The 22,982-nt window shown below is 61.7% G+C and overlaps 1 protein-coding gene across 1 annotated transcript in view; it reads right to left on the reverse strand.

Moving 5' to 3' along the window:
- The window catches only part of LOC119101348 (inactive tyrosine-protein kinase 7), a gene marked incomplete in the record, with an annotated part of 71,579 nt that overhangs the window by 26,076 nt on the left and 22,521 nt on the right, over window positions 1–22,982 (reverse strand). Inside the window, 3 exon segments of the mRNA XM_037224674.1 lie at window positions 1–126; window positions 4,054–4,195; window positions 4,583–4,870. Of these exon segments, the coding sequence (XP_037080569.1) occupies window positions 1–126; window positions 4,054–4,195; window positions 4,583–4,870 (556 nt within the window).

Genomic DNA, 22,982 nt, shown 5'->3' on the forward strand with positions numbered 1-22,982 from the left:
TGCGCGCTGTACCGCTGCGGCACCGGGTCGTCGCCGTTGCGCAGGCCGAGGCAGTGGTACCAGCCCTCGTCCTCGGGTCCGGCCGCCGGCACCAGCAGGCTGTTGTTCGCCAGCACCGAGTACCGCCTGCGGAGGTGGGACGGCGCGGTGAGGGGGCGGCTCCGACGACGGTTGTCCCGGAGCCGGGGTGACCGAGGGTTCGTCTGGTGACCGATGGCACGGAGCTGGTGGAACAACTGGCCCTGGTGTAGCGGGCACGGCGGGAAATGGTGGGCTGTGAATCCTTCACCACGTGGCTCGTGGGATGATGGTTCACCACCATCACAGGCGGGTAAATATGTTAAGGTCAGAGCATAATTGATTTGTTCACGTACATCATCAGGTTCAGCTTCGAGAGAAGACGTTCATAGCGTACACTACAAACCTTCTGCTTCTCTAGCTTGACAAGTCATCAAAAGCCATCAGCAGTCGACAGTCATGAAGTGTTTGATTGGAGCACCTGGAGTGATTTCAATATGCCGTTACTACAGCCAATACCTGGCGAAGGCTTAAGACTTAAGACAAAGACTTAAGACCAGGCTCAAAAGAGCCTGGCCTCCTCGTCAATGCTTCTGAGCTTGCTGAGGATCATCTCCAAACGTCACCTCTCGCGGAGCGTCGCGCCTGGGCACAATTTGGACGCGCAGACGCCAGCCCTCCTCAGGCAACATGGAGCGGGCCACCAGGACAGCGTTCCGCCGCTCCAGCAGCTCGAACGACCTCCATCTCGCGCGCGCGGCCATGTCATCACCGCGAGCTACGTTCCGGGTAGTTCACCCCCATATCGACGCGGCGACGACCCCGGAATAGAGCCCGCGAGCCTCGCGGCGAGCTGCCGGAAGGCGCCGCCGATTGATTTCATCTCCGGCGGCAAATGCGGCGCCGTCGCACTTCGCGGCACTTCGCCGGCGTCGACAGAAGTTGCGAGCGGTCGGCCGTCTCGCTGAGCTGTTACTCGAGGCGACAGCGCCGCCCGGCCGGCCGGCGGGCAATCAGTCGATGGATGGACCCCGATCGACGGCCGCCATCGGAACGCCGGCGCCATCTGGGTGTCGGCGCCTCAGAAGCCGGCCGACAAACTGCCCGTGCCGTCGGACACTTCTCAAAACAGCGCTTTAGCGCCGGGATCGCGCAGCGCCTCGCCGCCGTCGGCAGGTCGTCGGACGACCTCGGCCGCGTGGTAAACAGACGGACGCGTGGCGAGCTTGCAGGCGGCGTGTTCGCCGCGGCCCTCTGTTAGCGATTCGCTCCGGAGGCCGCCGTCAAAACACCGCCGCCAGATTGGCTGTCACTCGGCGCGGATTGCGCGAGCGGCCGGCGGCTGGCTCCACGTGGAGGCTCTCCGACCGGCCGGGCCGGGGTGCAGGCACATGCGGACCGCGGAGAGTTGCACTCGTGCGTTACGCTGTCAGAGTGGGGGCTAAGATCTCCGCACGACTCTTTCAAAGCTTACCGGCGACCGCTGCGGCAGTAAGAATGCACACGGTTAACCCCAAAAGTCTTCCTCGGGTTCATTGACTGGCTATGATTTGGGCTTTTTTGCTGTTCATGTGGCATGGAGAAGTTTAAGAGGAACGATCACCGCCTCTTGCGTCAATACGTGCACGTTCAAGACGGACAATTTACTTATCAGCTAACTGTAGCGCTAACTTATGCTGAAATGTGCTTAACCGTCATCTAATGCCTTTTTATCATCTACGCTCTTTTGGCAACGCAAAATATTGCTTGCAGCCAATTTAAAGAAAAGCATCACCGTCTTCCCATTCATGTGCAGTGTATGTGCATATACAAGCTGGTTTACATGTACCTAAGCATATTCCATTTTCATGCTTCTGGCTGGCCGTATGTGCAATGTTCCCTGTTATCAACAGGGAGCATGGCACATGCACAGCTCCCTGTTAACAACGCCCCGACTGGAAAAGAGCCTGCTAAAGCCGCCATGCTTTACAGCCGTCTGACCAGATACAGCAACAACCTTAGGGCCAAGGCTTGCCGATGGCCCATCCAGCTGCCACCAGTTCAGCTGCGCCTCCAGACCTACTATCAGAGGTCGACGCACCCGTCCAGCTGCCACCAGTGCAGCTGCGTCTCCAGACCTACTATCAGAGGTCGACGCACCCGTCCAGCTGCCACCAGTGCAGCTGCGTCTCCAGACCTACTATCAGACGTCGACGCACCCGTCCAGCTGCCACCAGTGCAGCTGCGTCTCCAGACCTACTTTCAGAGGTCGACGCACCCGTCCAGCTGCCACCAGTGCAGCTGTGCCTCCAGACTTCCTCTCAGAGGTCAGCCCACCCGTCCAGCTGCCACCAGTGCAGCTGCGCCTCCAGACCTCCTCTCAGAGGTCAACCCACCCGTCCAGCTGCCACCAGTGCAGCTGCGCCTCCAGACCTCCTCTCAGAGGTCAGCCCACCCGTCCAGCTGCCACCAGTGCAGCTGCGCCTCCAGACCTCCTCTCAGAGGTCAGCCCACCCGTCCAACGAGACACATATACACCACAACGAGCCCCTGCTGGCCGGCGGGCAGCGGTTTTCGTCATGCCGCTGGCCCGTTCCCAGAAGGCCGCCTGCCGGACACGGCCCATAACGCGGCCGGGGCCGGAGCCACGAGGCGGCCAGCGGCCACGCAGACCCCTGAGCTCGCGGCGGCGGCGACGGCGGCAGCGCTGGCCGGCAGCGGCCGCCGCGCGCGTGATGGCATGACACCGGCGCCGTCCGCCGCCGCTCGTCGTGAATCAGCTGCAGCGCGAAAGGCTGGGTGTCCGGTGGCAGCGCGTGCCGGAGCGAGCCGAGTGGCGCAGCGGCCGGGTTGGCGGGAAATAGGCGGTGTAACTGGACGAGGGCGGAACGCGTGCAGCGTGCAGCGCGCGCCCACCACTGGACTGCGCGCGCGGCGAGTGCCATGACCATCGCCCATTGATAGCGCATACATTGTGCACGCGTAGGCGTGCCTTCAAGGCTCCAACGCACGACGACCGGAGCCGAGTAGCAGCGCATTAACAGATACTGAGCGGCCTTTTTAAGCGCAAAAAGAACGGAACTGCGTGAAAATGTCAGCAAGAAATCGGAAAATGCCAGGGAACCTAAACCGCAACAAGAACACAGAATCACTTCATATAGCATACAGGATCACTTCCCAAAGCATAATTGCCCCTTCCTTCTTTTCGTCCACTGTTTTTAAGCACGGCCCAATAACACCGCCTTCTGGAAGCCCACCCGACTCGTTACCAGCCGAGCTCCTGCCGGCAGCAGGGGCCGTCCGTCACGGGACGTTACCAGCGTGCACGACCTTGGCCTCTGCGACCGCCGGCGGCCGACGCGCCGCCGTCGGCGGCCGGCGTCGGTGGGAGCCGGCGGACGCGGAAGACGACCAGGCGGGCATATGGGACGGACGAGACGGCCGCCATTAGCCCAATTGCTCCGACGGATGGGCGAACGGGAGCGCGCCGGCGTCCCGGGCCGTGATGGAGCACAGCACCGGGCTCAGATGACACCGTGGCGCAACGGACGCCCTGCGGCGACGGCCATTTGGGCGCCGCCGGCGCCCTGAGGCGTTGCCGGGGATTTGGCTGACGCCGGTCGTAGATAGTTTCACGAGTGGATATTCGGATAATGAGAAAAGGAGTTAACGTGGAAACAAGTATGATGGGGTGTCGTATTACAATGTTAAGCGAGCTGTAAGGGAACCAGAACACTCAGTCTGCAAAAAAATTGACCGAAGGTTGCACAATTAATTAATATCGTCGTTACCAACAAGCCTCAGGGCAGCTGTTTAAGGCACCGCTTTAACAGTTACGACATTCACATAGAATTAGTTCATGAACGGACCTTCTAGCAGCGCATGGACCGCCATGTCAATGGAGCGGCAGCCTCTCAAGTCTGACTGTCGCCAGCGGATCGAAAAAATGTCACTCGGTTTCCCCCCAACATCGCTAACACCGCTACTTCTAGCCACCGCGCCTGGCCCTCCGCCTCCAGCAGCGGCCCGTGCCGCCTCGCCCGCGCCCGAACGCACCCGTGATTGGCGAGCGGCCCCAGCTGCCCGAACGACCAGCTGACGGCATCGGCTCGGTCGTAGGCGCAGTCGAAGCGAGCCGGGTCACCGCGACGCACCAGCTGAGCGGTCGGCGCCAGCACGAGGCGAGTCACGTTCTGACCTGGAACACGGGGAGCGAGGTGACGGGCGTCGCTAGGGCCCGCTGCACAACGCCGGGGGATGGGAAACCTGAGGCCCGCGATAAACCGACGGAGGTCCTGCAGCCGGTCACACAGCTCCAGAGATGCGGGCCACACTGGCAATTGCCACGCAACGGCGGAGGCAATGAGAGGCATCGAACCCGTGCCACAGCTCAGCTTACATATTTGCATCGCCACCAATGTCGCGAGATCCGCATACCGTACACGACATAATTTTCCTTAACGAAGGTACGTCTCCCACCGGCCGCCGCCTGTCGACCCCCCCCCCCCCCTCCCCCCCCCCCCCCCGACGTCTCACGAGCCCCGTCTCTGGACGCTGACGCGCGCCAGCGTCGCCGCCGACTCACTGGGTACCACCAGCGGCAGCGACTGGTTGCTGCGCGCCGTGCCAGCGGCGTTTGTCGCGCTGCACGAGTAGGCGCCGCCGTCGCGCGGTTCGGCGGCGCTCAGCTGGAGGCGGTTGTTGCGCAGCGCCAGCCGCGGCCCGCGCGTCAGGCGCTCGCCGTTGCGGTACCAGTGGTAGGCGAGCTCGCCGGAGCCGTCGGCCCGGCAGCGCAGCACCACGTCCTGGCCGGGCCGCACGTCGGCCGGGTCCGGCGGCGTCTGTAGCTGCACCCGAGCTGTCGGCTCCAGCCCTGCAGAGGCGGAGCGGGCGGCGTCAGACGAGAGCGGTCTGAGGACGCAGGGGACGCAAGGAGTGCTTGGGGAAGTGGGGGGAGCTGAGACATTCTGGGGAGGCGGGGACGGGAGCGCGCACCGGCGGAGGGCGTGAGCGAGTCAGCGAGATGTAGGGTGCACACCTGAAGAGAAAGAAGGTGGAGGGACGGGAACAACATGCACGAGAGGCCGTGCACGAATACGAGTGATGCTGGGGTCCGCACACGCGGGGAGACGAACAGTGCGGTGGTGGGCGGCTGCTGCTTGCGGAGATCTGTTTGACGGTGGGGTGGCTGCTTTCGCGCCGCATCCCGCGAGTGTACCGATCGATTGTGAGGGCGACATGCGCCAGTTCGCTGACACAGGCTCCAATTGCCGACCTTTGCTGGAGTTTAGACACTCATCTCCAAGTTTGTTCGACCTGGTAACATTGGCTTTGCATGCCTCTCTGAGCAGAAAAGCTTCACACAATGGCGATTCAGGGAGACGTTTTCCTACACTGCTTGAGTTTTTACAGTTTGAATGATTTTGGTGGTTTTTCTAGTGATTCAGACTCCTCGTCGTGGGAGCGAGATGGCTATTGTGGTCAAATATTCACCAAAATATAAGGTCCACCCATATCCCTGAGCTCGGTCGGAGAATGGGATCGTACAACTATGGTAGCAGCTTCACCAGCTGATGAAAACCTTTTAATGACGGCCTTTTCCCATTGAAAAATGCTCATTTCACTGGGTTTGTCACACGAGGTTTTCTCAGCACTCTTCATCCATGTCTGAGTCTCTCGTCTTGTCCTGCAGACCGGAGCGGTGCTCTTACTTCCTATGCGTCCCGGGAAAACAATGCCGACCAGCTTAGTAACGTTACAATGCGCACAGATGCGACTAACGGCAGCACGCTCCACAGAACGCGCTTCGGTGCACCTGCGTGTCTGCAGACATCCTGCGCCAGACGGGACCATACAAGCCTTCCCATGCGACCAGAAGGCAAAACAGCAGGTATACGGTCACGACTGTCGCAGCTGGGGTCCGCGGTCGCCTTTGAACAGATGCGGAAATGCGGACACAACTCTGCATCAGTTGTCACAAGCGACCGTCCTCGAACTGCCAAAACCTGCACAGCAGAACGGGGCGCAACGGACCGGTGCTGCCTATGCGGTGCATCCAAGCACACACGGCGTTTGTTGCGTTTGGACATGTGAAGTGTGTGCTGTAGGTAGGTGCATGCTTCCGCGCCACAGGCATAGGGATTTGACCTCTAAACTTCGGCATGCATGAAGTGGACACAGACAATACGGATTCAGTATAAAATGTCGATCCGATTTCCGAAAGGAAGGTCAAAAAAAGGAAGTTCTGCTTCTTTCAGCTTCAGTACAGGGACGGCCACGGCTGCAGCTGACCGCTCCCATCAGCCAGTACCTACAGAGTGGGTGAATAGCACGCCGGCGGAGGCCGCACCAACTACGCTTTCCCACGGAGGCAAGCAGATCTAGGGGCATCCTCCGCTGACCTAGGCCTCCTCTTTCAGTTTTGATCCAAATTGTTCCCCTCTGATTTCACCCATTTTTTCAAAAGCCGCAAGGTAGGTACTTAATTAATATAATTCACTGGAACCCCTTTCGGACTCGTGGGGCCCCCGGTCTTTCCAATCGAGGCCTCTTTGGGCCGGCGGAGCTTCTCGTGTATTTCACGGCCTCATCTGTATCTGACGGGCCCTTGGATTATCTGGGTCCTCCTGTCGAACAACATGGCCTGATGTTGGCTGTCTAGGACTTCCTGTCAGGCAGATGTTTGCTTGATGTTTATTGATGAAACATTTTACGCCGGTCATCTGGGCCTCCTGACGGTACGATGGGCCTCCCAAAATTTGAAGGAAGTAAAAAGTCATGTTTGCCCGCTCGGCAAATCGCAAGCGGCGGCTGCTCTTCCCCTTCCCCCCCCCTCCTCCCCCGCCCCCCTCGGCCCCCTGCTGGCGTCGCCTCTGCATGGAGTCACAGTTCGCGCAAACTACCTACATTGCAGACTACTTGCATTGCAATTGCTAACTTGAAGACCCTGCCTCTAAGGTCAACACACACCCTCGTCACGTGATTATATACAGACAAGGCCATAAACGACAATAAATTACCTCACATCCGTGGGGCAGAGGCGATGGCATTCCGCGCCATGTCCACAATCACGCCATTTACAGCCGGAGCCGGCACAGCGCACTGCGACGAGACAATAGGATTCGTCTGGGGAAGTGGGGGGGGGGGGGGGCGATCTGCCCTGTTTCGGCTAAACGGGCGCGGCATGAGCCAGGCCGCACCCTCCCCCCCCCCCCCCCCGGGCTCCCGCCAGCTAGCCGCTCGGCCGGTGTCCGGGCAGGGCGGCTCTGAGCCAGCGGTCGAGGCGAGCCACGCGGACAGGCGTCCCTGCGGAGCGCAGCGTGTGCCGCCGACCGGGGTGGGCCGCTCGGCGACCAGCCGTGATCGCCCGGCAGGACACGTGGACGCTAATCGCCTGTGAGGTTCTCACGTGAGACGCTGCAGTCGGGGGCCCGTGAAACGGGAGCCACGCTGCTGGAATCGGATCCTGCTGTCGCGGCCGACGACGGGGTGGCAGTCGGGCCGCGCCCAAACTCGGCGCCGAAAGTAGTTGTGAACGCGACGCTAATTTCGTTGTCATGCGCGCAAGATTTGGGACGAAGTTGCATCGTGTCGCGTGTTTCACGCAGAAAACTGGCGAGAAAAAAAAAACGCGAACAGCTCTTACGAACTTAACGCTTCGCCGATAGCGTGGCGCTCGCTCACCGAGGCCATAACTTAATCCAATCAGGTGCGGTGCCGGGCACCCTACAAATGGCACCGAGCGGGGGCCGTGGCTGAACGCTTGACACGGTCGGCAAACATGCACCGGACCGTTCTGCCCAGGTGTTTGTCGTTTGGTGTTAGTTCTGTCGTTACCCGGAAAGGATTTCGTCATCAACCGTTCCCAGACCACTGACGCCCGAAACCCGACGAGACCATGACGTCATCGAGTACAGTACTGGCCTTGTGCCCCCATGGATGAGGGTCGCGACGTGCAACTTACTGGACATTCTTATTTTGTTCCGTTTGCTCAAAGGCGAGTCTTTTCCGTAAAGCACCCAATTTTGGATTTCCACATAGCCCATCCAAGGTGAGAATATTCACCCACCGGGCGTGGAAATAGTTTTAGTAATAAAGTTTTTGCAATAGGTATATATATATATATATATATATATATATATATATATATATATCTATACATAGATATATATTACTGTCACTTATGATAGTATTACAAATTTACTGATATATATATATATATATATATATATATATATATATATATATATATCTCTCTCTCTCTCTCTCTCTCTCTCTCTCTCTCTCTATCTCTCTCTCTCTCTCTCTCTCTCTCTCTCTCTCTCTCTTTCCCTCTATCTGCATATATATATATATATATATATATATATATAGACATACACTACTGTTACAACTATATATGGATATGGATATATAATATGATGTACATAATAGATGAAATACTAATTGAACGCAATATTTATACTCGGAATCGCGAGCACACAGCGCACAGCGCACAGCGCACTGTGTACACCCGCCGGTCACCAGTGCACAGTACACCTCTGTCGATCAACGCACAGGGTAAATCCGCCAATCACCAGTGCAACGTACACACCCGTCGATCGCTAATGCACAGTATACAGTGCACATCCGCCGATCGCTAGTGCACAGTATACAGTGTAACCCGCCGATCGCTAGTGCACAGTATACAGTGCACATACGCCCTTTACCAATGCAAGGTACCGACTGACGCCGACGGCGCCTGGACGCCTGGAAACGCAGCGCACGGAGGGCGAGACAACCCGGGCGCCGCTCACGCGAGCAAAGCTAGGCGCACCGGTAACGGGGCTGGGCCTGGGCCGGGGCTGGGGCCGTCTGCCCTCATGCTCGGCACATGGCTGCGTGAGTCGTGACGTGCGGAACAAAGGAGTGACGGCGAGGTCGGCCACTTAAAACGGCGCTGTAGGCGGCTTCAAATTAGGAGCACACCAGCAGCAACGGAGAAGCGAATACTTGCGAAATGAAGGAATGGTCCCAGCGAAGCGGCGTGAGTATCTCAGAATCCTTCAAGCCGCGACTCTCAGGGCAGCGTTCGCCGTGTCAGTGTCTGCTTCAGCCCGCTGTGGACCCCTGACCGCCGGCCAGACGGCATACTCTAGCCAACCGTTGCGCCCTGCGTTCCGTCCTGCTCCCGCTGCGCCGCATTCGTTCCGGCCCGCTCCGGCGCGTTCCGGCGCCGCCCGCTGCGCCGGCGGCCGGGCCTCGCCGCGCCGCCAGGGCGCGGCGCCGCGGCCGCCCCGCTGCGGCCGCTAATTCACGCGGCTCGCCGACAGGTAATGAAACAGGGGGCGTATATCAGCGCCGCCCTGTCGCGGCGCCCGGCCGCGGCGTGGCCGACACGAGCCGCGCGGCCCGACCGCCGCCCGCAAAAACCGCGTCGACCGGTTGCCTTTTTTTGCGCGCGCGCCGGGCCTCCAGCTGGCCGACGAATAAATTGCATCTCGTTAGGCGAATGCGTTCCGTGCGTCTGACTCGCAGCGTAAATTAAGTCGGGAGTTTTAATTATCAACCCGAACGGGAACTTAATCAGTTCGATGGAGAGCGGAGGGGCCCATGAATACAAAAGCGCACCGATTCATGTCCTGGAGTTGCTGGAAACAAGGGAAGGAAGGAAACAAGAATCCTTCATGAACGTTCCTGCATGTGGCATACACAGCCCAAGTCGGTAAATTGTCTGCTTTGCTTTTTTCCCCGAGCACTACTAAAACAGCCTTACACTGTGGATTGTAAGGCATTTAAAGTGAGCATAGAAAGCATACTGACATTTAGCCGAATACCCGTTTGAAATCATGGCCAACGTAATATTTAAAATTCGCATACCCACTTTTGCCCGACATTCCTCAACGCGCGTATAACATGGTTTGGATATAAAATAATACATTATTTTTCTATGCTCGCAACGATGCGTCGCAATCCATCCCGGTGTTTTGTTAGCAGCGGCAGTTAGCCAAGAAAGCACAACTGCCTTGATGGAATGTTACAGGCCCCGTGCCTCAACCATCTTCCGTAAAACGGAAGATGGTTCAGGTTTTGTATGCCGCCGGTGCTCGGCCAGGCTTCCTCGCGCGAGCAACAATCACACACCGCCGAACAGCGCCGCAGTCCAAACGTACCGCCCGTGGCGACTCGGACCATTGGCGGCGCTGCCCTCAGCGGTCATCGACTCGTGACCGCCACCCACGACAGCCGAAAACAGGAGCACCCCGCCGCTCCACAGCCCCCTCCCCCCCGCCGAATTCCAAGGGCGTGTGACTGGCCGATCGGCCTCCGCAGCGGGAGGTGCCTCGATGACGGGGGGCCGCGGACAGGCGCGTCCCATCTCTGAATGTCTAATATCCGGGAAGGGCGGGGGGCCGGAGTGAGGCCGCCCCTCGGGCTCCGAACCGGCCACGGCGACGTGTGACCGGCAGGTGTGGAGGCGGCCATTGACCCTCCCCCTCACACTCTTCCTCCCATCGGACCCGGCCGGCAGCTTGCGGAGTTTGCGACGGGGTAAGCGCCCTCGTCCGACATCCAGGACAGGTGTAAAGCTATTGACGGTTAAAAAAGCGAGCGTGAAATACATGTCATGTCTTCGCTAATTGTGCCATCCGAATCTTGCTATCTGCCGAGGCCGACACATTTCCACGAGACGCTGATGTAGCCTGGTGCGAGCATAAACGTGGTAGCGTCACTCAGACACTACATACGTGCATTGTCATACGGCGTACGCGGTCGGCCAGCCTCTCGTGCCTATTACGAGCAAGGCGATGACAAAATGGTCATCAAACGCTCTTTCAGCCGACGCGATTAGCGGGACCCGCACCAAGCTTCGCTTTACATTAGTGGTTGGTCTCACAACCGCAGACAGGCGTCGCATTCTATGCTACGCCACGGTGGAATAAGAATGCAATGCGCTGTCTCTGCACCTCTTGCAGCACCAATATGTGTTAATGAGCATTCCGACGAACACCTGCATTATAAAGACGGCTCGGAGGATCAAAGCAGCAGTCGCCACGTATTTTGAAAGCGTTAATTTACTTTAACAACTGGCAAATTCTTTTTGATATTTATAAAGCAAACAACTTGCATCAGACGAGCCGCTTTGATAAAGGTCCTGTTTCCTATGCACTTCCCCTCCCTCCCCCGCCATTGTCTTCTTACCACAATCTGACCTACTGGATCTTTTCATTGGCATGCTAGCCATGAGAGTATCTGCTTGCTTTAAAAACACAGCCGCCAGCCGAGTCAGAGCCTAGCGCCGGGTTGTCCAGAGCTCACGCCATCAGGAAGCGGCTGTTTGGCCAGCCTTGTGATTGTAGCATAGACTAAGGGAGCCCGAGGCGATCAGTGTAACACGGCACAGACAGGTTCCGGCGCTTGGACGTCGTGATTTAGGACGATAGGAGCACTGGCCGCTACCACACAGCCGCAGCGCCGGTCTAGGCTAGTGGTGACACCGGGACGCACCGGCGGCGCATTGGGCGCGGAGACAGAGTCGGCAACGGGCCAGCTTCGTCAGACTGAGATCGCGAGGGCTGTGGGATGGATAGCCATCCCAGGGCGAAAGCGATCGGAGCCAGGGCCGCGCCAGAGTCGATTAGTTCCATACTCGATTGGTCCCATCGATTACTCCGTCTGTCTGCAGACTGGCAGAGCAGAACAAAGGTTACTAGTAAGTGAACGCCGTGCAGAGAAGACGGATGGAATGGCAAACCCTCGAAACGTCCAAGATCGTAGCGACCTCCATCATCCAAAATCGCAACGTCCAGCGTTCATGACATCCAAAACGCGTCCAATTTCGTCCCTGTTGACCAAGTTCATAGCACCTAAGCTCGCAACGCCGCTGTTCTCCAACATTTGAACGTCATGAACGCTGGGTGTTATTGACTTTGGCCATTGCGATTTTGGATGCTGCGAGCTTGAAGTTACGATTCTCTCCTTTTCAGGGGTATTGAACGGGTATTGAATAATTTTAACACGGGATGCTAATTTTTCGTACGATTTGATTATTTGACGTTATGAACTCAGGATGTTTCAATACGCATCCGATGGGAGGGAGAGCGGCGACTGTGCAGGCCTGCCCCGGCGGTCCTCAGCCCCGTCCGAGCGGAGCCGTAGCACCTGCCCGTCTCTGCCGCACAGCTCTGAAGACGCCTCGCGGCGGCTGTGTTCCCCGCGGCCGCCTCCCGTCGCCCGGCGGCGTCCTCAGAACTCCGCTACCGGCCGCCAAAAACGTCCGCGGCGGATACTGGCGCCGTATTCGGCGACGGGGAGCTGTGCACAATGGTGGCACACGGGACTAAGCCTGCCGCAGTGCGGCCGCGCCGGCGAGATAGCATCACTGCAGCCGGCTCGGTGGCGGCATTAGCGCCGGGTCTGCCCCAACCATCTGTCTGTGTATAGTGTATATGACACGCTCGCGTCGGTGGCGCGAGCGGCGCAGAACAAACTTCGGCGCAGGTGCGGAGTGGGAGCGGCGCCGCCTGGACGGGTTTCATCAGCGGCGAGAGACTCGTCACGAAGATGTTAGGAGGGCGAACGGCTTATTGTTGACTGCGCTCATGCGCTTTCGGCGCGTGCTGGCGTTCAATGGCTCTCGTGGTCCGTGAGGGAAGTGGCGACCGCTGCCAACTACGAACCGAATCGAGCGTGCTTCTGGGCGCCAGTGGATTCCATCCGTTTCCCGCTGTCGTAAACGACCTCCTCAAACCAGTCAATAGAAAGACGTCCTCCATCCAAGAATAGCCAAGAGCCAAGAAAATCTCCGGTCCATACCGTACCGGAAGGGGGTCATCAATTCACGGAAACGGGCGGCCCATCGCAATCGATTTCCACAACTGTCCGCGGCTGATTCGGATCTTATTCACGGTCATAACTGTTATGACGCCGGCGAGGACGCCGCACGAGAGAGGCGAGCCCCACTGTTTGGAGCCCAGACGAGCAGCAGTGATGTCAGCACACAGGGTGGTCCGCGGCGTCGCTCTTCCCTCTCCCGGGGGGATTCAGAATCTGACGTATTGTTTTCCATCGCCCCTGCACTTTCCGTACTCACATTGACTGAGCAGCGCGATGGAAAGGATAAATGCTATGAGAAATGTATATTTTGACCTCCGCTGAATCCAACAGAGGAAATTATATAGATGAGTGTGACAAAAAAGCGACCGATCAGCTCGCGGACCGGGCCTAGGCTCCACGCCAGATGACCCGGGGAAACGCTGGACAGAGAGATCACATCGCTGTGGGAGCCACGCCTTACCGCGCCCCAATAAATAGGCCCTGGCGGACTTCGCTCGTCTCCGGGGCGACGCAGCGCTCCCTTGCGCGGCGAGCGCGGCGGAGCAGCGCGCGCGCCGCCTCTGATCCGCGGACACGGAGTGTCCGCCGTCCGACGCTCGAGGCGATCGCCGTAAACAGAGGAGGCGTCTGCCGGCCGGCCGGCCGTGCGGGGCCGCGGCGGTCGGCTGCCGCCAACCTAAACAGGCCGGTCGGCCGGCGACGCCGGCTCAAGAGTGCCGCCGCCGCCGCCGCCGCCGCCGCCGCCGCGTGGGTGTTCGCCGCCGACGCACGGTGTCGCTCGCGGTGGCCCGAGTGGGCCCTGGCAAGCTCGCGGAGAAGATGCAGATGATGTGACTGGGCCAGGTGGATACCGATTTACCAGAAATCACGCTTGGAGCGTTCCACCGATCAGGCGCAACGCCGGGATGAGCTATAGACTGCGAACTTGAAGTTTGCAGCTCAGAAGACAAGGTTGTCTTGTAAGCATAAGAACAAAACGGCGGGGCGCACGTCCAGCACGCGGACGAGCGGTGTTGCATGTTGTAATCTCTACGTCAAGATATGCGGCAGCAGGAAACTGCCGGGAGCTGGCCCACAACCGCAACGGACTCAGCCTGATGGCAAATTGATTGCTGCACGCGAGTGATTAGGTTTGTTGCAAAGTGGAGCCGGGCTAATACTCTTCCGAATCGCACCCATTGTAACACCCCGCTCACGCTCGTGAGGAACGTGCCACACCCATCCAGGCCCACCGCGATCAGGTTTGCGGGCGGCGTGAGGAGCTCGGTCGCGTTATTACACCGCGCTCATGCCTGGGCGGCTGGCACCGGCCCCACCCCCCGCCGCTCTATCAGATCGGTCTCGGGTTACGGGACGAGCCGCTTCTGGTTCTGACGACACGATTAGGCTCCGATTGGAAGCGGCTCGGGGCTGGTGGCGCGTCGGACCGGTCGGCGCGCCGTTTGGCGATGCCAGCACCTCGACAAGTAGTGACATCGTCCGATGACATTTTTACAAAGACCGAGGGGCATGTGGACTAGCCCGCAAGCTCAGAATTGATCGGGGAACGATGATGAAGAGGCGGCACGATCACACGGCGGCTGCTGGTGACAGCCCATAAAGCCAACCCCGGCGGTTCTGTCAAACCGCAGCTCTCGGCGGAGCCGAACAGCGGCTTTCCACGACAACGGGCACACGTGCAGGCAACACACACGGCAAAGGGGAACTGGTCTCGAGAACGGAGGAGTGGTGAACCAAAACACCAGCAGCGGCAGTGTCTGGAGAGCCCTCGACCCTGCCGGCCGGTCGCCACCCGCCGGTCGCCAGAGCGCTAACGAACGCGCCCGAGCGCAACGCGCCACAATTAAAATGCCGCGCAGCGCCGCGCCGCCGTCGGCCCCGACGCTCGGAATGTCGGCTGCGACGCGGCGGAGCGCGCGGCGGGGCGGGGCGGAGCGGTGTGTCGGCACGGCGCGTCTGGCTCCCGTCTGGCCTGGCGTCGGGGCGGCGGAGTAATGGGCGGCGGCGGCCGGTAACGAGGCGCCGCGTGAAGGCGGAGAGACATGGCAGCGGCAGAGGCAGCTAGACCATGACGGAGGATCGCCGCCTCGGCTCCGAGTTGGGGACGGCGTTGGGGTTGCGTGAGAGAGTTGGCTGGTAACGTGCTGGTGAGCAAGAGCTCGTTACCTATGTGCACACAGTACCCGGGCCGAACTGTGGCCTTGCATGGGCTGGAGACAGGCGCCAGTGTTCCTCTCAACTCGAGCCGCTGTGGCCTCGCATGAACTGGATGGAGACAGTCGCTTGTGTTCCTTTCAACTCGAGCCGGGTTGCGACCAGCTCAGCCCTTTCCTGGAACGTGGCACTCTTAGCCCGGGAGCGGCCGTTTTGGCTGAAGCTCAAGTGCCTCGTGCCCGACGTGCGGTGGCCGTCCAAACAAAGCCCGCCTGCAGTGGGCTGACGTCCCACGCTACCTGGCTGAGCCGTGATGACTGCGCTACCGACATCCGCGGTCAAACTTTCCCCTACATTCCTACCACATTTCCCCTACTTTCCCCCCACTACATTCCTCGGCGCCCACTGCGGCCGTGGCAGGACGACCTCCCCCGGGGCGACCCCGTCAGGTCACAGGTCACCCCCACAGCCCGCCATCCGCCGGCGGCCGGCGCAGGGGGCGCGTCCATCGGCGAGAGGGCGCGGCAGCCGCCCCAGCGCACGGCGCCCGCCGCGTCCGTTGTCATGGCGACCCCGGACGGCGGCCATATCGAGCCGGCCTCGTCTGAGGGCGCAACACAGTGCAGCTGCCAAATGGAGACGGACGGCCGGCTCGGAGGCGGACACTTGGGCGCCGACATAACCTCGCCGGCGCCCTCAGAACGGACGTCCTTTCTGGAAGCGTCCTTCTCGGAAGTGTCGAGCGCCAGCGGACCGACGCGGCACCCGTCATCGGCGAAATTTACGCTTCGGATGCTCGCAGGAAACCGTCGTTCAGACGTACTTGCTGCAACATTCGGTGATACGCGTCCAGGCGTTGTTCTGCACGGTTCGCCCGGCTGGCGTCTATGATTCAGCTGCGGCGTTCAAGCATCCCGTGGACAGCGCAGCTCTGACCGCGCCGAGGCTACGACTGGCCCCGGCGAGGGGTCATACTGGCGGTCCGCGGATGAGACTGACGGTCTGTGGGACAGACTGGCAGTCTGCGTGCAATCTCACGTGGCTGTCCAGCCTTGTTGCACATGCATGGCTGGAGCTGTCGAGCGTGCCGCGTCGGAGCTGAGCTCGGGGCTCAGGGTCTGCTCTGAGCCCTGAGCTCGCTGTCCGAACAGGACGGGCGACGCGCTCACCGGCCTCGACAGCCACGGCAGTCCCGAGCAGCGGCGCTCCCCGCCCCGGGAGCTGTCTAGCCACACAGCGGCCTCGACAGCCACGGCAGTCCTGAGCAACGGTGCTCCCCGCCCCGGGAGCCGTCCAGCCACGCAGCGGTTGCGCAGTGGCCACGATGCCCCCGGACCGTGCCCTATGACCTCAGCGACGGCCGACCGCGGCACGTGCCCAGGCCGCGTGCTTCACCGGCACGGCCGATCAGCGCCCGCCGGCACCGGCTACATCAAGGCGGGTTGTAGCACCCCCGGCGGTCCGCAGAACGGCTTTGTTCATTGTTCTGGAATCAGCACGGAATGACCGGAAGTCCCCAATGCGTGTCACATAGCTTGAATCGGCGATCTAGCGCCCCACTAGATCGCCCACGAAGATCGCCCACACACTAGCGCTCGCTATCCCGCTAACAAAGATTCCTAGCTGCCCGATGGTATTGATAATGATAGTCGGGTTTAACGGACGCGTCCACAGCGGCGGACAACTTGCGGCCAGTGCTACGTCAATCGGTCCTGATCTATCCCGCGCTCTGAGCTACGGGCCGACTGCCGTCAGCGCGGCGACACTGGCGATGTGTGGGGGCGCCACGCCGTCCAGCCGCCTCTCGTCCACCCCGCCGCCGAGTTCAGCACGCTAGCTGACCGGTCGCGCGAGGCGAGCACGGCTGGAGTGCCTCCGGTGCCACGCGAGCCGACGGGTGTGCCAGTGTGGCCGCCTGCCGGACCTGGCCGACGGCCTGGACCGCAGCGGCCCGCCGGACACATGAAGCGTCCTGGCGCGGCGTGACGGCGGCCCGAGCTTCTGCGTGACGGCGGCCTGAGCTGCTGCGTGACCGCGACGTTGGCCGCTGCGTGACGGCGGTTCGAGCTGCTGCGTGACGGCGGCCTGGGTTGCTGCGTGACGGCGGTCCGAGCTGTTGCGTGACGGTGGCCTGAGCTGCTGTATGACGGCGGCTCGAGTTGCTACTTGACGGCGGTCTGAGCTGCTGCGTGACTGCGACGTTAGCCGCTGCGTGACCGCCACGTTAGCCGCTGCGTGACGGCGGCCTGAGCTGCTGCGTGACGGCGGCCTGAGCTGCTGCGTGACGGCGGTCCGAGCTGCTGCGTGACGGCGGCCTGAGCTGCTGCGTGACGGCGGCGTGAGCTGCGCCTGCGGCAGGCCCCGGCAGGCCCCGGCGCGTGAGCGTCTGCGTGGACGACGGATCACGCGATGCGCGCCTGTCTGCCGCCGCGTGCAGCTCGGACGCCGGCAGCCGGGGCGGACTGGGCCCCCTCTGTTGCCCGAGCGGGCAGACACGCGTGGCCTAATGGGGTGAGCTGTCCGTCCGACTGACAGGGCTGTGGGGCGACTGCGGATTCGCGGTAGGGGTTGTATCGGCGGAAACAGACACGTGTGCGTGGCTGTGAGCGCGTATCTGTAGCTGCCCGGAGCGCGTGTCTATATAATTGGCCGTGTCTCTGCGTTTAAGAGCGTAGCGTCCTTCCGCCCGCGTGACCAGTGATACTGGTAGCGGGCGGTGATACCAATGATAATGTTAGCGGTCGGTGATACCAGTGATACGGATAGCAGAAAAAGTGATAGTGATACAGTACAGTGATACTGACAGAAAAAACGACACAAGTGACCGCCAGAAAGAAGCTAACAGAAGCTTCTTATCAGAACATCGGCGGAATGCTGTGCAGAGCCGAACCTCATTTGTCAACCGATTGTTCTGCAGCGTGGCCGACCGCTCACGAAGCACTAAATATCAGGTGACTCGTGTTTTCGCATGTCGAGCACGTCACGGCGCAGTCGACTGCAAGTCGCCGGCGCCGTGCATTAGAATAAAACTGCCGCTCCGGCCACCGCTATCGGACACCGATCGGCCATTCGGTCGCAGATCCGATGGAGGCCGCCTGCTGCCCATCAGCGTTTGGCATGGCCATTGGCCACTCCCGGCCCCGCCACCGGCTCCGGCTCCGGCTCCGGCTCCGGCTCCGGCTCCATGTCTCCCTCCCAGCGGCGTCCACAGCGCACCTATACAGGCGGTTACACGAGACGGCTGGTGCCACCAATTATATGAGTTCAACAGTTGGTAAACAAGCAGGCCACCCCTGCCATGACGGAGCCGACAACGAGTGGTCAGTGATCATCGGTCATCGCAACACGCTGCATCCATTGCCCGATGCCGTGCCGTGCCGTGCCGTGCCGTGCCGTGCCGTGTGCCGTGCCGTGCCGTGCTATGCTGTGCTGTGCTGTGCTGTGCTGTGCGCACCGCCAGCGATTCTATTCGTCGTCGTGTGGCACAGCGCGCCGCGCCGGGCCCCGGCCGCGCGGCGAGCTCCGTCCCCAGCGTCGGAAGCCCCGAGCCGATCGACGCGCGGGCCGCCGGGACCGCGGCCGTCGACGCCCTCCTCCCGGCCGCCGCGAGTCGTAAACGACGGGCGATAGCGAGGCGGCGTCGACGGCGCGAGAGGGGCGTTATCGGCCGGCGGGAAGGAGGGGGGGGGGGACGTAAGACGGTCCGGAGGGAGGCCGCCGCCGGCCGGAGGGCCGCGTCCTCCTCTGGCCGCTCGAGATCAGCAGTAGTTACCTCCGCGACCGAGGTTGGCGCATGCGTTGGGGATAGCTGACGACGTGGTGCAATCATACTTGCGACGACATCGAGCGGGCGAACGGGCGGCAGCGCGCCCGATAAGCGAGCTGATGTTCGCTGCCAGTGTGTGGTCGCTCTATCGCAAAGGCCATATAATGCATCTACAACCTGCACCAAAGCATGTGATACGCCTGTGCCGATAACCAGAGCTACATCCCCGACACACGCAGTCCAAGGCGAGAGACGCTCCCGATTATAACCAGAGCAGCGTTGGAGCGAGCTCCCAGTGTCGTGACCAGCGTGTGACCCACGAGACCGGCAGGTGTGACACGTCCCTGGGCCCTAGTCACCTCAGGGCGCCGCCGTCGCCCGGCGGCACTGTGACGTCACCGTCCGCGATAGGTCGGCGGCGCGCCGCGCCCGGTCGGCGCTATATGGCCCGTTTATGGCCCCGCTACAAACAGAGGGCGGCCGGCGCCGGCGCCGGCCGCCCAGAAACGCCGCGGCCCACTGCAATAAAACGCGTCAGGCCGGGTGTCGACGGGCCCCGCCGGCGCGGCCGAGAGCGGCGCCCGCGCGCCGGAAACGGCGCGAGAAGTAACGGCGGCAGCCGCGTGAGTGGCCGCCTGGCGCTGCGCGGCCGCTGCCTGATCCGTGGGTTTTGGTAATTACGGAGCCGCGATCCAGAGACCTGCCCCCGTACTCATTTACAAGCGGCGCAGATAATTTATCGCTCATTTGGTATCGGGACTTTACGAGCGGCGGGCAGCACCCGCCCCTGTCCCCTCTCCTCGGGCGCCATGGGAACGGGGAGGTCCGGTATGCAGCTGGCGCTCAAGGAGGAGCCGTCCGGCACGAGACAGCTACCGGCGACCCGGCGCCGCCACGGAAAGGGCAGCGACATTCAGCACCTGGAGACGTGCATTGGAAGGCCTGTTCCAATAACCCGAGAAGCGGCTGCGAATGAAGCACGTGCAGACGCGTCGATGACGGAGGTGTCTGTCGATGACGGAGGAAGGCAACAGCGCCTTCCGCAGGCGGTAGCGCCGATGTCGGCAAAAGCCTCCACGCTTAGATCTCGAGACGAGCAGGCGTCGCCAGGCGGATTGGGCGCTCGCATCGGACGTCAGGGATCAGACGTCAAGCGTCAGACGTCAGGCGTCAGGCGACAGACGACAGGCTGCGGCTGAAGGGTCGCGTCTGCCGGTTCAGGCGCCGCGCCGCGCCGCGCAAAAACCGGCGCTCGGCGGCGGCGGCGGCGCGACGCGACAAAAACGGCGGCGGCCGGCCCGGACGGATCAGAGCCGGATCAGAGGCGGCCAGACTGTCGCGGCCGGTCCGTCCGCCGCTCCAGCGGCGCGAGAGACAACCTGGCGCGCCCGGAGCAGGCCCCGAGCCCGTCGGCCAGCGGCGCGCCACGCAGCCGGGCGTCACAGCCGGCGAGCTGTTCCCGGGAAGGAGTGTGTGAGCACGGGGAGGGGGAGGGGGATACGGTCGGGGCAGAGCACAGGGGCATGGCGGACGTTCCACCAGGGACGAGAGCAGTTGTGACTGGACATACCGACGACCGTGGCTTCACTTCGCCTGGCTCGCACAGCGTAACACCGGCATATGTACACCGTATGCACTTTCCAGGGCCGAAACCTTTCAAGAATGTGTGCCGTGTAGACCGGAGATATGCCTGTGACACTTAGACAGGTAGCTGTATGAAGGCTGCACACGAGCAGCGACTTAAGGGCTTGCACAGCAGCCTACAGATAAGCGCATTCGCCGCTGTGCAGAGGACTGTGCAATGTCGCTGGCAGTTAGGGTATCCTGAATTCCTGCCAGACGTGTGCATGCATGCCGCGCTGGCTGCTCCGAGGTTGTTTTAAAACATGACAAGAAAACATTTCGGAATGAGCGCCTGCACACGTTTGAACTAATCGCAACGGAAACAAGCAAAACACCGGAGTCGTGTTCGTGTTTGACCCGGTAACCCGCCGCCTTCGCATCCGCCGCCGCCGAAACGTACGGTGCTCATCTCCGGAAAACGAGGCAAGAAAGGAAGAACAATACCGTGGCGACACGCTGGGCACACCCCGGAACTGCGACCGTCAGCGCACGACAAGCCGTCGGCACCATCCCAGGCCCGGAGACGGATGATCGTTGGCGAGCGGCGCCCCGCGCTGCGGCGGAGTCGGCCCACCTCCCGCCGCGCGCGTCTCCGTCATCTCCCGCGGCGCCGCGGGCCGCCTGTCTCCGCGGTCCGGCCGTCGACGAGAGCGGCGCCCGTCCGCGCGATCGCGGCGAGCGGCACAGCCGGCACCCGAGCGTAATGAGCTTCTCCATCACCAGCGCGGCCTCCCGGGATTACAATCAAAGAGGGCGGGCAAAAACGGATGACGGGCGGGGCGGCGCTGCGGGAGGTCACGACGGACGGTCGGACGGTGGCTGGGGGAGGGACCGGCATGGGTTTGGGAGTGGCGATCGGGCCAGATGGCAAGGTCGTTTGTTAGATCTGGACCCGGTCTGAGTGCGACCGCGCACTAGATGTGTGCCAGGACGTTAGCTGGTGAAGCAGCTATAACGGGGGCGCGGCAATAGCGATTCCAGCGCGCTGGCGAGAGGGCCTTCCCCACGACATTCAACGAAAGCTCCCGCCGGGAGGCGAGCACAAACAAATAGAAAAAGCGTTCGCTCGTGGGCCAGTTAGTCCACCGCAGCCTCACAGGAGGAGCAAACAGTCTCTTAAAGACTGCCCGAGTCCAGCACCACTCCGCCTGCCCTCCAGACCCTGCCAGCGGCTGCTGCGTCGGCGCCGCCGGCCCACTGACAGCCGCGGTGGGCCGGCCGACTGAGCCGGTCCCGGCGGCGACGCCGGGGTGCCGTCGCTCGGCCACGCCGGCCGGATTAGGCGGCCGGAGTGTGCGGCTGAGCGGCGCCGCGACTGGGCACCGGCGCCGCGACTGCTCGCCGGCGCCAGCTGTCGGCGGCGGTTAGTGCGCGCCACGGCGCACAGATCCAGCCTCCCGCCGGCGTGCCAGCCGGCTCGTCCGCGGGGCACGGTCCGGCTTCAGGCTGTGGGGAAAACCGACTCGTCACGCGGCCCCCTGGAGGACGGCTGGACTCCGGCGTCAGCAAGACCGCTCCATCTGAGAACGGTCTCCGACATCTCCGCCCCTCTGGGGAATAGGTGGGCCCAGGGCGCAGAGGAGGCCGTCCATCACCCAGCCTCTGGAGAATGGGACGACCCCGTGGCACAGATGCGGCCATCCCATCACACTCCAGGACGCCAAGGAGGTGGCCCAGGAGTCTCCTCGGCTCGCGGACTTTGAGGTCTCCAGGCCCCAAGGCTCACCCAACACTGCCGCGTACCCGGCCTTCTTTGTGGAAGACGGTGGAGACTGCTGTCGCCTGCAGGTGGTCCATGGACGTTGGCGTGTCACATAAGCTTAATTAAGCGCGATAATTATCCATATCAGTCATATCGTGAACACAGGCTGTCCAGTTGAAATGGGAATGCTGTTGAATTATCGTCTCATAAATGTTTAAGCGTGCTTCGAGGAAACATAGCTCTTCTGCAGCTGTCAAGCTATTTTGCATTTCACCGTCCACAAATCGATATTTCGCCGGTCATCAGCTGCTCTGCGTTTTGTGATCTGTTGCCGGCAGCTGGCACTGGACACACCCCAGTGCGCGTCCCCGACTCCGGCGTCCCAGCCTGGACCTGAGCCACAACGGGCGGCAGGGGGGGGGGCGAGAGTGCTGAGTGACAGCACAACCCCACCCCTCCAGACGGGGTCGGGCCGCGTCCGGTGGGCCAGCGCGGCTGCGTCACAGGTGTCGGCGGGTTGGGCCCACTGATGGATGGGCGTCCTCCGACGCGACGAGCCGGAGCCGGTGCCGCCCCCGCGTGCGGCGCGCGGCCGGCAAATTAGCCGGAGCGGACGGCGACGCGACACAGGCGATCCCGCCGGAAATTGGACCTGACCGGCGGCGCGACTCTGACAGACCGTCGCCGGCTCTGGCGGCTCCGACGGCGGGCCCCGGTGCCAACGGGCCAGCCCCCTGCCGATGGTCCCGGAGATGGGCGAACCCCCTGCTTTGGTTCCGGAGACGGGCGAGCCCCGTGCCCGCGGCCCCGGAGACGGAGGAGCCGAGCCCCCCGTCCGTGGTCCCGGAGACGGCCTGACACCGGGATCAGCGCTCACGCAATGTCAGCGGTCGGCCGCAAGGGCGGCTCTGCGGCGCGGCGGTC

Source organism: Pollicipes pollicipes, unplaced genomic scaffold (genome assembly GCF_011947565.3).
Source record: "Pollicipes pollicipes isolate AB1234 unplaced genomic scaffold, Ppol_2.1 Scaffold_2555;HRSCAF=2994_pilon_pilon_pilon, whole genome shotgun sequence".
Taxonomy (NCBI): Eukaryota; Metazoa; Arthropoda; class Thecostraca; order Pollicipedomorpha; family Pollicipedidae; genus Pollicipes; species Pollicipes pollicipes.